Raw genomic sequence first — 14,953 nt, 5'->3', positions numbered from 1 at the left:
CAGTGAACTGAAGTGATTTGCCATAGATAACACTGTCACTATCCAGGTATTCTGATTCTTAACAGGGTGTTCTTCTCCTTTACTTTAAGTATGGTGTTCAGGGGGCTTCCTGGTTATTAGAGGGATCTTAAAGAGAAAAAGTATGATTTGAGAATGATGTGCAGGTGTGTCAGTCACAGCCCTGCTATAGAATTTATCCCAGATGGTTCAAATGAAGAGACTTTAATGGATTCTCTGCCTGCAGAGTTATGGGGAAGGTTAAGGGAGCAACGGGATTGGTGAGGCACCCAAGGACCAGAAGTAGTTCAGTAGAAAGACTTTATACCCCTAAGGCTGAGGGAACGAGGGAAAATATTCCTGGGCCTTTTGGGAGATGAAGTTATAAGGAAGGGCTGGCTGGAGGAACTTTAGAGGATGGAGATACTGCCAGAGATATAGCATCAAAGGAGGCAGGGGGTGGGGAGAAATACTCCTCTCTCCTCCAGCTTCAGGTCTTCTGCTGGTGCCTCTCATTGACTGAACCTAGCTGGAAGCCAGCCAGCAAGAGGGCCAGGAGAGTCTCAGTCTCTGGCATTGTTAGGCATAGAACAGGGCAGGAAAGGCCAGTGAGGGTCTTTTGCAGGAAAAGCATGGGCTGGCAAACAGAATAGCCAGTACAACAGACTTGACATATATTGTTTTCCCAGGATAGTTTAATAATTTTATTACCCAGAGACCATTCTTCTCTTAACCAGTCATTTCAATCTGAGATTCTGTACTAATGATTATGAAACTGATCTCGCAATGCTTTACTTCTGTAAGTTGTCATTTTTCAGGTTATGGTTTTAGGTAGATGTAGACAATTCAACTTAATTAGAAGTGTTTGATGGGATGGAAAATGGCAAAGACAGCTGCCTTCATTCTTCAGGGTGCTGAAGTTTCATTCACCTGATGATTAGTCAGAAAGTTTGGGTGATTTTATTTCTTACTTTATATTTTGAGAAGATTCATTGGATTCGGAGATACTGATGCCATTGGCTAAGGAAGGAAATCAGTGTGACAGCTAGAAATACCTTCTACCTTGTCCTCAAATATTTTATACAATCACTTGAGCTTCTGTAAGTAAGTTCACTTATGTGTGTTAATGCTCTTTTTTCTAGGTGAGTGTTGCCTCTGATCCTGGCCGACGAGTTCAGCACAATATGCTGAGTCCATTTCATAGTCCTTTTCAGAGTCCATTTCGGAGTCCTATGCGTAGTCCATTTCGTAGTCCTTTCAAGAATTTTGGACACCAAGGAGGAAGGACTATTGACTTTGATTGTGAAGATGATGAAATGAATCTAAATTGTTTCATCCTCATGTTTGATCTTCTCCTGAAGCAGGTAGCTGAAGCATGAACTTCCTTTAGTTCAGAGGTGAAGAATGAGGGAAAGTACTGTATAGTGGTTCTTTCTATGTGCTGGGCATCTTCACACTTACTTAAATGATGCAGTGTCACTCAAGACATTTCACAAACTACTATGGGTATTTCCTAAAGGTCCTGAAAAATACTTGTATATCTGCAATGATGTTGACATATGAGAATTGATATGAGTTTTAGAAACACCTTAGCATCATTAAAATTGATTCTGTTCAACAAATTTGGCAAACAAACTGGGTAATGGCTATTGTTTGGAAAAACAAGGTACAACTCTATAGTGATGGGCTGATTTTAATATATTTGATAGATTGATTTTTGAGGTTAATTTTAAAAGAGAAGTTTAAAAAAGGCTTTGGTCAGGAGAACATTTCTTCTTAACTTTTTATTTTGAAATAATTTCAGACTCACAGATAAATTACAAGAATAGTACAAAGAATTCCCAAGTATTTCCCCCGCCCTCCCTTCAACCTGTGTGCAGATATATGAATTGTAGAATTTTTAAAAGAACCATTTGAGAGTAAGTTAAAAACAGGATGTCCCGTTATCCTTAAACACTTTAGTGTATTTTCTAAAAAATGGCATTCTCTTACATAACCAAATATAGTTATCAAAATCAAGAAATTGATACTTTTATAATACATTGATCTAACTTACAGAAATTATTCATTTTTTAAATTGATGTAATAATACCATCTTTATAGCAAAAGAAAAAAAGTTATTTTTGATCAAGGACACAATGCAGCATCAGTTACTGCAATTATTTGTCCTGTCCCATGAGCATTCTTCAATTCAGGACAGTTCTCAGTCTTTGTTTATCTTTCATGTTTTTGACATTTCTGAAGAGTACAGTCCAGTTATTTTATGGAAATTTCTCAATTTGAGTTTGATGTTTCCTTATGAATCAATATGGGTTAAGCATTTTTGGCAGTCATACCACAGATGTGATGTTATGTTCTTTCCAGTGCATTGATATCAGGAGGCACATGACATGATAATGTCCCATTGCTGGTGGTGGTAACTTGGCTAAGGTGATTTCTGCCAGATTTCTCTACTACAAAGTTATTATTGTCCTCTTTGTAGTTAATAAGTAACTTGCAGGGAGCTAGTTTAAGACAAATTCCCTGTTCCTCATCAAACTTTCACTTTCTAGTTTTAGCATCCATGAATGAGTCATGCCTGAATCAGTTACTATTTTGATGGTTACCAAATGACAATTTTCTAATTCCATTATTTCTTCTAATTTATTAGCTGGCTTTCTACTGAAGGAACAGTTTCCCTTTCTCTCCCATTTATATATTTACTGGTTTAATTTACTTATAACCGAATGTACTCATGGATTCTTATTTTATCCAGTGGATTAAAATCTGTTACTATGATTACTTATTTTGATGTTCATATCATCCCATATTTGGCCAATGGGAATCCCTCCAAGATGGCGTCTGTGTTCTTTTGACACATTCCCATCATTTTTTGAATACTTCCTAACTGCTTGTGTGACAAGGTGTTCCAGGCTCATTTTATATTTTCTTAGCCCCAACCCTGAAATCAGCCATTTCTCCAAGGAGTCCTGGTTCCTTTAGTTGATAATGATATTTAGAAACCAAGATCTGGACACTAGATGAGAAACAGCATTTTTTTAAATGTGTGAAATCTCACAAAGTGATGGGTTTAAAAAATAAAGAATAACTCTCTTTTAAATATCCCACATGATTTAAAAAATAATTCCCATTACTTTGTCTTGTGTTTATATTCCTTTAAGAAGAGTCCATGGAAAGCAGTGTATATTCATGGTCTATAAGCCTTATCATCTTTAAATAATTTAATATTGTCATGAGTTAGTGAAAATTATCCTCAATTAGTGTGCCAATAGAATATTGGACAAAAGGACCAAACTCCTTCTTCTTCTTCTTCCTTTTTTTTTTTTTTCTGGCCTTTTATTGGTGTCTTTCAGATGGAGTTACAAGATGATGGAATCACAATGGGTTTAGAGCACAGCTTATCAAAGGACATTATTTCCATTATAAACAATGTCTTCCAAGCCCCCTGGGGGGGCTCTCACACCTGCCAGAAGGTTGAAAAAGCAATTGAGTGTAACTTATGTCAGTCTAGTATTCTCTGCTATCAGCTTGCTTGTGAACTCCTGGAGAGACTGGCTCCCAAAGAAGAAAGCCGGCTGGTGGTAAGCAGTTGAAGAAACAGGATGACCTGTGTCTAACAGTAATAAAGACTGCAGTAGATGGTGTAACGGAGTCTTACTCCAGTATTATCTTTTGCTCCATGCTGGGTTACATGTGAGATTACCTTAAAAGAAAGTTTCCCTGTTCTTTCCACCAACTCAGGCTCCTAGAAAGAGATACGAGATGGAACTACATTACACAGAATTCTTGAGTTAGAATTCTTGACTCTTGCGCTAAGATTGCAGTATATCCATCCATACAATTTCCATAAATACAAAGGATTACTGGTATTCTTGAAATGACTTTTATCATCAAGTTATGTTACAAAGCTTAGATAACAGTGAGTACTACAATATACATATCAAATATTGAGTAAGTAGATTGGCTATGGACACTGAAAATTTCTGGATAACCTCAGTTTATAAAACCCATTGACTTTACCAACAGCCAGTAAAGCTTTCATTTCATTTTCTGCTTCCTAAGAAAATTGTTTAAATAGGAAACAGCTAATATATGCCATAAATTAGCTACTCCATATATTAGTTATTCCCTGTTTAGCCTGTTTTCTGTCTAAGATACACACATCACCAAAATGCCCTCATACCATCATAGGCAGCTGAACCTGAATCATTTGAGCCAGTGTCCACCATCTTCTCTTTTTCTTTCCCCAAGTGTTTGTCTAGGTAGAAAGTGACTTCTTAATAAAAAAAATTTTTTGAGGTATAGCATACATGCAGTAAAGTGTTTCTTCAGTTTTAAAACACCTTTCAGTCCACTTAACTCATTATTCTACCTGCCACAATATAATATCCCTGTAGTGTGGTCTTTTAACATTGTCATTGGGTATACACTCTAAAACAATCACAGTAATGGATGATTTGAAAACAGTGTCTAGCTAGAGTCTAATTAGGAAGCTATTTAAGTAAATGAAAAGCTGTAAGACAGTGATGAGCATAATGAGAGAAGTATTAGCAAGATAGCTGTGGGAGGGCAGAGAGGGACCAGTCTAGCTTAGAGGTGAGATAGGGATCTGGAGGGTCTTCCCCAAGGAGATGGCTGCTGAGCTTATATTTGAAGGAAGAGTGGAGTTAATGAAATGAAGATGGTAGGAGAGGAGGACTGTTGAGACCCAGAAAACTCTCTGTTGAAATGATGCAGAGGAAAGGGGGTGAAGACACATTCAGGAAACTATGAATAGTTCATTGTTGCTACAGCAGTGAGGATGGCAAAGTAGTGAAAGTTGAGTCGAGAAAGACAGACTCAGTTTTATAGTCACATTTATTAAGGGCTCTGTCTGCCAAACTAAGAAGTATGGATTTTGTTTTGGCGACAGTGGGTGAATACTGAAGAATTTTAATCAGGATGGTGATACAATTTGATGAATTCAAGAAATTCTGCCAGTGGAGGAGAGAGATTAGAGGATTTGGACACTGGGGACGGGAATCTAGTCAGAAGCGTAATGCAGCCTCTCAGGGAAGAAAGAGGGGAGCCTGAACCAATGCAGGGATGGTGGTGGTGAAGAGAAGGGTGGGCTTGACAGCTTTTTAGGAAAGAGAACCAACAGCATTTGGTGTTCAGTTGACATTTAGGGACGGAAGAGCTGAGGACAAATCCATATTTTCTGGCTTGGGAGCTGATGATGTTGCCATTTACAGAAAATTGTTGCTGTGATAATGGCAGAAGTAATTTTTCTGACAGGAGTGGGCTAAGATGCAGCCACATTCAGACAGAGTGGATTGAGATGCCTTTTAGGCATCCAGGTGGGATGTCACTCACCATCAGATATGTGGATCTGGTTCTTAAGAGAAAATCAGAAGTAGATAGGAGTTTGCATCACCAGCATATTGTGGTAGGATGTGTGGAATGGAACGGGAGAAGAGCTGAGGGTAGAAGTCTGGGAAGTATCAACCCTTTAGAGAGGAAAAAAAGGGAAGAAAAGACCAGAAATAAATTGAGAAGAGACTAGAGATACAAGAGGAAAATGGAGGGAGATCAAGAACTCTAAAACCACAGTAGGAGATATTTTAGAAAAGGAGGGTATAGTCGATCAGGTCAAATTTTCAAGAAAGGAAAAATAATGTGTCTCCAGGGGATTCTGAAATTAGGAGTCCTTTGTGCTCTTAAGGATGGCAGTAGTTCGTGGTGTAAGAACAGAATCAGCTGAGGAAGTGGCTACTTGAGGTACAGACCTCTCCTTCAGGAAAGGAAGGAGAGAGTGAAGAGGAAGGAGGCAGATGTCCTGAGCTCCTACCCTGTCCCTAGCAGATTTTCTGTATTTTTTTAAAATTATGTATTTCTTTATTGATGTATAATTGATTTACTGTATTATATTAGCTCAGGTGTACAACAGTGATTCGGTATTTTTATAGGTTAAACTCAAAGTTATAACAAAATAATGGCTGTATTTCCCTGTGCTGTACAAGATATCTTTGTTGCTTATTTATTTTATGTATAATAGTTTGGGCCTGCAGGCTTTATGTATTGCATCAGTTTTTACAACACTATCCCATGAAACAAGGAGAAGTAAGCGTAAATGTGGGGGAACTGAGCCATCAAAACAGTCCCCCATGTGCATACGTTTTCCTCTCTCGAAGTTTTAGGGGAGAGATGCCCATCAATATGCCTTTGAACACGTGGTCTCCACTGCAGGCATCAGCCACCTTAGCTCTTTAATTCTCCCCCTAGGACAGGTGAAGGATGGGCTGGCAGGCAGCTTGGGCTAATATGGAAGACAGTCCCTGCTTCTTGGAGGATATCAGAAATGTGAGTTACTGGGTGTCTGCAGAAGAGTTAATATGCAGCAGGAAACTTGCCACCATATCAAATTTTATGAAACTCAGTTTATAACTTGATTTAGTGTCTTGCTCATGGGTGACCTAGGAACAGGGCCAGCCTCAGCAAAACTGTGAAGTGGGCAAAGATATTCTTCAGAACCTTTTCAGACACCGTTTTAGCACTGGGTTCTTTCTTCTTGGTGTCTTTTGTGTATCCCATCAGTCTTTACCTCCTTCTTGCTTTGGGCTGGCTGTCAAATAATTCTTGAGATTACTGGTTGAAGTAATAACTGGCTAAAGTATTAACTAAAAGAGGATGATTTTGGAAGAGGATATTTGAAGGTAGAACTTGAAAGGAAGAATAAAGCTAGAATAGGAGGCTAGCTAGAGATGGATATTTTATTTTGGGGGGGTAATTAGGTTTAATTTTTTTATCTGTTTATTTTAATGGAGATTGAACCCAGGACCTCATGCATGCTAAGTAGTCACTCTACCACTGAGTTACACGCTCCCCTCTAGAGATGGATATTTTAAGTGGTAGTCATACCTAATTCTCTCTGTCTCTCTCTCATTCTCTCTCTTTAATCTTCTCTTTTTCACCCATTTTGCAGCTTATTTCATATATATGTATATATATGGTGTTAAGTATATTCACATTGTTGTACAACCAATCTTTAGAATATTTTCACATTGCAAAATGGAAACTCTATACCCATTAAATAATAATGATCCATTTCTCCCGCTCCTTAACCCCTGGAAACCACCACGTTACTTTCTGTTTCTGTGAGTTTGACTGCTGTAGATACCTCGTGTAAGTGGAATCATACCATATTTGTCCTTTTGTGCCTGGATTATTCACTTAGCATAATATCCTCAAGGTTCATTCATATTGTAGCATGTGTCAGAATTTCCTTCCTTTTCAAGGTTGAATGATACTCCATTATATGCATTCATTACATTTTGTCTGTCTGTTACCTGTTGATGGACACTTGGGTTGCCGTACCTCGCTCTCTTTAATGCATGTATTACAGAAAATTCTTGCTCCTAAAATTTTGACTCCCTTGACAGCCGGCATTTGCATCTAAGTATGTTGCTGTTAAGACCTTATTATTCTCTGCTGATTAAGTGCTATTACTGAACAAAATGAGCATGGATTGGAATCACTTGGTGAGTGAGACATGCTCACAGGGATTAAAGCAGAGATGGGAAAGCAGGCGTAGGAAGATTAAACAATGTTTTTGAGATATTTCCCCCCATTTTTATTTTAAGAGAATGAAGTCGTTTCAGAAAACAGCTGATCCAAATTTCCTTTAACCATTATGGCAATAAGCTCAAGTCTCTCCAGAGGCAGGTGCCTTTGCCCTCCAGGGCTCAGCACAGGGCCTGGGACACAGCAGACGTTCAGCCGTCTATGTCGGACTAAGCCGTTCTTTATATCCCCGAAGGGCTGCTCATCTGGCTGCTTGTCATATTTGTTTCAGGAGCCCACAGACAGCCTTGAGGATAGCCTCCTTTCTTCCAGACCAGAATTTATTATAGGCCCTGAAGGTGAAGAGGAGGAGAATCCAGCAACCAAGCATGAGGAGAACCCAGGCAATCACGCTGAGCCCATGGAACATGCTGGTAGGTGGACTCTGGCTGATGGGGAGAGCCATGCGCACATCCCACTTTGCACAGGTCTACCATTCAAAACTCTGGTTTCTTAGATTACCATCGCCTTGGGCAAGTTCAGACTCCTCAGTACAAACCTGTGCAAATGAAGTTATGAAGTGAACGGATCCAGGATGTGCTTCCAGTAGAGCAGAGGTCACTGAGCATATTTCTGGCAGCAGGAGCTTGTTATCAGCAAAGACCTGCCTTTCCAGTGAAAGTGTCACCTCTAAGGACAGTGAATCATGGTCCCCATGGAGAGGTAGCTGTGAACCAGCTGTGAAAGGCCCAAGTGGAGAGTGTCAGCACTCTTGATAGCCCCTGAGGGCGCTTGGCCAAGGCACAGTTCTTGGGTAGAGTTGGCCGAATTGAGGTCATGTAGCTTCTGAGCCCCAAGGGCTTGGCTGGGACCGTGGTTGGGCTCACTGTGAATAGCTGTACAAGCCATATTCTAAGGTTAGTGGGCTCTGCTCAGAGCTGGGAGGAAGGATGACCTCTTTCTAGTTGGTTTAAAGGCTCTGCCTGGGCTAAGTGAGAATAGTAAGATGGTAGGCAGGCCTGGAGTCATCCCCAGCTCCTCAAACTCTGAAAGAGTTTCAGGAATTTAGAATGTGACGCCATGTGCCACAGGGAAAGCCTGATTTCTGGATCTACCGTATGGCACTCTTGGAATTTGTACAGGACCTGTAGCAAATTTGAGTAGCCTTTTATCATCCGCTATCCTGAACTGTCAGACTAGCTGGCCCCTGGGAGACATTACTCCCCAGAGCCGAAGTTTGGGAAGCACGGGCTTTCCATCACTCCTTCAGTGAGCAGCAGACATTATTAAGTGACTGTTTGGTGGTGCTCATTGCAGCTTATGGGGTGTCTTATTAGACCAAGGTAACTCCATCATTAGCACAAAATGCTTGGCTGGAACTAACTGCTTCAGCATGAATCGTATAAATGGTCAGTTGAGGATGAATATGTTGGTTCACACTATTTAGAACCATTGAAACTTAGAATTTGAGGGAACCCCTGGGATAACTCACTTCACTGGTTTTCAGCATGTACTTGGGGTTGTGAATCTCTGTTGTTTCCTTTTGACCGCCCTTAATTTGGGTGGCAGTTGGTGAGAAGATGTGGACAAATGATAAAGAGCAGGGGCTGCTTCAGCGAAGTGCTCTGACTTGAACTGTTTCCTGTGTTGGAGTTCTAAGTGAGATTTTCTTTCAACAACGTGTTTCATAGAAAGAAGTTTGAAAGCTGCTGACCTAGTTCAGCCTTCTCACTTTGTAGATGAGGAAAATACATCCCAGATGTGTTAAACAGCTTTCCCACTGCCATGCAGCTCGTATCATTCATTCCTGATTTATATATATATATTTAAAAATCTTTTTTATTTTTATTTTTTATTTTTTGAGGGGGAGGTAATTAGATTTATTCATTTGTTTATTTATTATTTTTCACGCAGGTACTGGGGATTGAACTCAGGACCTTGTGCATGCTAAGCACGCGCTCTGCCACTGAGCTAACCCTCCCCACCCCCGATTTATATCTTATGCTTAACATGCTTCCAAAACTGTAATGGGGCATCAGGACCATCTGAGGACTTGAAACACAAACAAAATGACTGAGCTCTACCCACTCACCCCCAATTCTGGGTGTATCTGGGGTCGAGGACTGGGAATTGGAAATCCAAATATTATACAACTAGTTAGTGGCAAAATTGAGACTAGAACCCAAGTCTCCTGGTTTAGTTAAATCTATTAATTATTTGCTGAGGCCCAAGCCCAAGGTTGTGTTTCTATCCCGCATTAATGCCTAAGGGAAGCAAGGATTTAATTTACAATCCAATAACCTGTACTCTTTTTTTTTGTACTCTTTTTATGTAAATGTATCTTTTAAACCTGACATAGCACACAAATCAGTTAACTGCCATTTTAATTCATATGTAACTTTTTTTTGACTAATGGTTAAAATTAAGCAATATGTTTTTATAAATTACTTTTTCCCTTGCTTAATTGTTATGAACTCCACTTGTTTAAACATTTGTACATCTTCCCCAAATACTACTTCAGGCTCTGATCACAGCTTCTGGTCTCTTTTCCTTCTTTTACCCTCTGTTGTTTTGCAGGACACAGTTATAACTTGTCTTCTCAGGGAAGCCTCCATTAATTTTCTTCCAAGACCAGCCTTCCCTGCTGCTAAGCGCCCTGATCCTGCTTCTGCTTTGTGGGTCTTCAGGCGGTGGTCTTGAGCGCCTCTGTCAGAGAAGACACTCTATTGATATATGTTCACTGGTTTCCCCCTCTTTCTAGAGTATTTCCTATTTTTTGCATTTTATGGCCTGGCACCTCTTTCTTATAGCAGTCTGATATGGCCGCCACTAAACATATTTAAAAATTTTTCATACTAGACAATAGAATCAAGTGCTGATAACAAGTATGTAAAATACATTGAGGTAGAAGATCTCCAATAAACTAGTATATATGGCAAGAGGGTTTGACTCCCACTGTCTCTGATCCTAGAAATGGCCAAAACTTATATTGGTGATTTGAAAACATTTTACACTAGTTTCTACATTTGGTTAACTTGTGAGTTATTTTCTCTAGCATGCCTCATGTACAGTATATGTCACCGCCCCCCTCCACTGGAGAGGCAAAGATCTTTTTAGAGATCCTCACAAGAAGATAAAACCATGAATAGTTCTGATTTGAATAACCCCAGCTTCTTTAAAATGCTCCCTTTTTGCACACATGAGTCCTGTGCACATGGGAGTATTGTACATGTGAGTCCTGGGATAAATCCTGCCTTAGGTGCTAATACAACTTGAATACCTCTCTTTCATACCTGCTTATCTCCCTTTCAGTTAGGAAGGCACACCTAGCCAGGCCCCAGGCCCCTCCAGGTAGCAGCAGAACTAGCTTCCCATAGGAGCACAGTTGCTTCAGGGAATCAAAGATGTCTGAATATACAGCGAGAAGAGGAAGCCGAGGACCCTAAATCTAAGAGGTTTCCTGCACTTGCATCTTGGAAAGGATATGTGCTAACTTAGAGAGCAAATAAAAACATTACATGAATACTTTTTAATATATTCTATTCTTACTCCTCTTTTGTGGTCTTGATAAATTCTTGAGCAGTGGAGGAAAGGAATGATGCTAACCTTTGTGTAATTATTTCTTCTCAGCAACAAAGAATGATACTGAAAGAAAATTTTGCTACCAACAGCTTCCAGTTACTTTGAGACTAATATACACCATTTTCCAGGTATATTTTTAAAGAATATTTGAATATTTGATTTGGTAGTATTGCTATTTTAGATAACTCAGTAAACGCGTGGTTTTTTGCATAGGAAATGGCTAAGTTTGAAGAGCCAGACATTCTTTTTAATATGCTCAATTGTCTGAAGATCCTCTGTCTACATGGAGAGTGTTTATACATTGCTAGGAAGGATCATCCTCAATTTTTAGCCTACATTCAGGATCATATGTTGATTGCAAGGTATGTCTTCCTAATATTTTGATTGTTTGTTTGTTTGCTTATATTTTAGACTTTAGCTGTGAAAAGTCGATGTTCGAACAAGACTTACCAACTCATTGGGTTATTTCTCTCAGCCAAGACAGACTAATTGCCTATGGGAACTACTTTTATTTCTTTTATGTAGTCTGATTTTTAACTATGTCAATGTGTGGAATAGTAATTTTCTTTGCTAGATACTGTAGAAATAGAAGAAGGCAAAATAAGGATTATTTGATGCCTTTCAGTTGTTAGATGGCTTAAGAATATAGTGTACACTAGAAAAATAACAACAGGTGCTAAGTTAATGTTTACCTAGTATAACTGAGTAAGATTTAACTCAATATCTTACTTGAACTAGAATTGTTAATAGACATCTAAAATCTCTCCATAAAATCTCTGAGAAGGTGTTTTTTTAGAGACTGCTGAAGTATTTTGAGAAAAATAATAAAATATTGCCCTGGATTTACATAGCGTTTTTCTTCCTGAGAATATTAAAATAACTGTTACTTCCTGGAAATAAGTAAGAAAAATATTATCCTCATTTGTATTTAAGAAAATGAGATGATTAAAAAAAGTTTGGTTCAGGTTAACTTGGTGACAGAATATTCAGCCCAGGGCAGAAGCACACTATAGGAAAGGCAGAGGGTCTAAAGAAGTTTCCTTATTGTTAAATGGAAATTCTACAAGTGCAATGGGAAAAGTCAGTGCAAGGGTAGGTGTGGCTGACCTAGATGTCAAGGAAGAGTAGGGATGATCTGGAAGGATCAGTGTGATGGATGAGATGAGCAGCAAGTCCAGGCAAAAGCAGTGAAGGAAGCAGGTCCAGAGTTAGGCAGGGGCTCCATTTATTCAAGGGAGGGGGAGTGCTAGGTGGGCCATCTTTTGTTGTTAGAGCAACCTCTCCCAGATGTGTACCAAGGCCATTTGGATTATTGATGCCATGGGGTATCTGCCTCAGTCTTTGGGCTCCATAGCCCAGGTTTTTTCCTCAAAGTACCACCCCGGCATGACACAAAAGCCATGATGGACACTGAAGGGACCTGGGGAGGGGACACTCTTCCTTTTTTCAAACAAGGCTGCCTTAGAGGAGTGGGAAAGACATATGGTACTGACCAAATATAGGATTTTTTTGTCACTGAGATAGCTTTCTACTAGTCCTGTATATGTATGGTTTGCCTCCAACTAAATTGCAAGTTCCATGAGGGCCTCCTTTGCGTTCTTCATAGGACCTACTGTGCTCAGGAAGCACCATCATCCTTCATGTTGCAGTGATAACAGAAGCTCGAGCCTTTTGAGTACCTACTGTGTGTCAAGTGCTATGCATTATCTCATTTAATACAGTCAACTTTGGAGGAAACAAAAGTTCAGAGAAGTTAGGAAATTTACACTTGATAACACAGCTAATCAGTGGCAGGGTTGGGATTAGGTCCATGTTTGTCTGATTTCTACTATTAAGATGAAGCACACAGTGTTTTGAAAATTACTCCTTTTCATTCCATAGCTGTCATATGTCTTCTCAGAAACAAGGCTCTCTAGTGACATCTACCTCAATATGTTCTCTGTAAGACAGAGATAATGTGTGTAACTCCTCCCATCTCTTAGTGCTGTATTACGAATTTTTTAAAGTTGAATGTAGTTTTGATTCTCATATTAACTCTGGACTCAAATAAGAAAACAAAACAAAACAAAACAAAAACAAGCAAAAGTCATACTTCAAATAATTGAATAAACATTCTGAAAACATTATTACTAAAAATATATATTCAGAATAATTCTGGTATAAATTGATACGGACTTAGCTTAAACTTGCTAAGGTATGTTTTTGACCAGTAGTGATCTGGTTTTAGGAATGGCAAGTGCTCATAATATGTTACCAGAGATCTCTCTCTCTATATCTGTTTTTTTTTTCCTCTCTCTCTTCCCCCTACCCTTTCTCCCTTGCTCCCCATCACTTGGCCTAGCTCCAGCTGTGTTTGCTTCTTCTCAGCAGGCTGTCCCTGTGAGGTGGGAAAGAGAGAGGGTTGCTGGCAGCTCTAGGCGGACGTTACACTTTGTTCTTGAGATTTCAGAGTACATATCAAAACCTGGAAAAAGGATGCTAGCATTCCCATGCTTGGGTCACATGCCCACCCCTGGACTAATCACTCTGTTAATGGCATTGAAGTATTTTGATCAGCTTGAGTTTTGTGTTCACTTTTATGATAGGGAAGGTGGGGGAACTTGATTGACAGCCTTGCCAATTAGTAGAGAGGCTGTTCTTAACAGAAAAAGAGTTGTTCTTTGCTAGGATAAGAGGAAAAGGCTGCTGGGTAGACAAAAGCAACAAAATTCTCCAGATATTCACTATAAGAAGATTTTAAAAAATCACTTATTACCTCATCATCTTAACATAACTAGTATCAGTTATTATTTAACAGTCATTATTCATTTATATACCTGAATTTATAATATTCAGTTTAAAAATTTTATGTTAAAAATGTAATGCTAATTGGTAGTATTTTCCTATGTTACTACATAGAAGTAATTTCTTTAAAAAATTGACATAGAAAAAGAGCATAGGAGCAGTTTATCAGAGGATTATAGTCTTGTGAATGAGTGGAATTTCACCAAAAGCATTCCTACTAGCCATCTGTTAACTACATTTCCCATAAATTAAGATAATAGGATTTTTTTTTCTCTAGAAAGTTTATAATAACTGTAACCGGTCTGCCTCTTCTTGATTCCCCAGCCTGTGGAGAGTCGTTAAATCTGAATTCTCTCAGCTATCTTCATTGGCAGTTCCTCTCCTCCTTCATGCTCTGTCACTTCCTCATGGTGCTGACATCTTTTGGACAATCATAAATGGCAATTTCAACAGCAAAGACTGGAAGATGAGGTTTGAAGCAGGTACCTCTGCCTTAGCTTAAAAATTCTCTCTGGGTCTCAAGGTAAACCAGATGTCTAGTCACGACATCTCTTTCTGGCCCTCATTTTTCCTCCGTTCTTTCTAGAAGGCACTGTCCTGCTTGCTAGTGTTTTCTGGTGACTCTACTTAGTACAGTTTCTTTGATAATAGACTTTTGCAGTTTGGTAGGTTGACCCTGACCAGGTTTTTCTGGGGCAGTCCCGGTTTATGCCTGTTGTCCAGGTGTACTTATTATTTTCGCCCTTGTTTGCTCTCAGATAGGTCCAGGCTTGAATGATAAATCATATAATCAGCCTAATAGGTTCCTTGCATTGGAGTACATGCGTTGGGAATGTTTGTTGGAAATGCAGATTATCGGGCCCTATCCTAGACCTACTGAGTCAGAATCTCAGGAGGTGAGGCCAGGAATCTACATGTCTAACAAGTTCTTCAGGTAATTCAAGGAAGTTTGAGAAACTGTTTTACTCTTACCATTGAAGTATCAGGGACCAAGTCTGCTGCAGTGATGGGTATAATTCCTACTGCTTAGAGGACATGGGAAGGCAGG

At 39.3% G+C, this 14,953-nt stretch overlaps 1 protein-coding gene across 3 annotated transcripts in view; it reads left to right on the top strand.

Moving 5' to 3' along the window:
* The window catches only part of UNC79 (unc-79 homolog, NALCN channel complex subunit), a 171,626-nt gene that overhangs the window by 70,767 nt on the left and 85,906 nt on the right, over window positions 1–14,953 (top strand). For all 3 annotated transcript variants that reach the window (XM_074364786.1, XM_074364785.1, XM_010968720.3), the window contains exons 15-20: window positions 1,140–1,361; window positions 3,351–3,578; window positions 7,832–7,973; window positions 11,170–11,249; window positions 11,335–11,483; window positions 14,230–14,387. In XM_074364786.1, coding sequence (XP_074220887.1) covers window positions 1,140–1,361; window positions 3,351–3,578; window positions 7,832–7,973; window positions 11,170–11,249; window positions 11,335–11,483; window positions 14,230–14,387 — 979 coding nt within the window. The remainder of the gene's footprint in view (window positions 1–1,139; window positions 1,362–3,350; window positions 3,579–7,831; window positions 7,974–11,169; window positions 11,250–11,334; window positions 11,484–14,229; window positions 14,388–14,953) is intronic.

The sequence above is a fragment of the Camelus bactrianus genome, chromosome 6, assembly GCF_048773025.1.
Source record: "Camelus bactrianus isolate YW-2024 breed Bactrian camel chromosome 6, ASM4877302v1, whole genome shotgun sequence".
Lineage (NCBI taxonomy): Eukaryota > Metazoa > Chordata > Mammalia > Artiodactyla > Camelidae > Camelus > Camelus bactrianus.
This window is presented reverse-complemented; position numbering and strand designations above follow the sequence as displayed.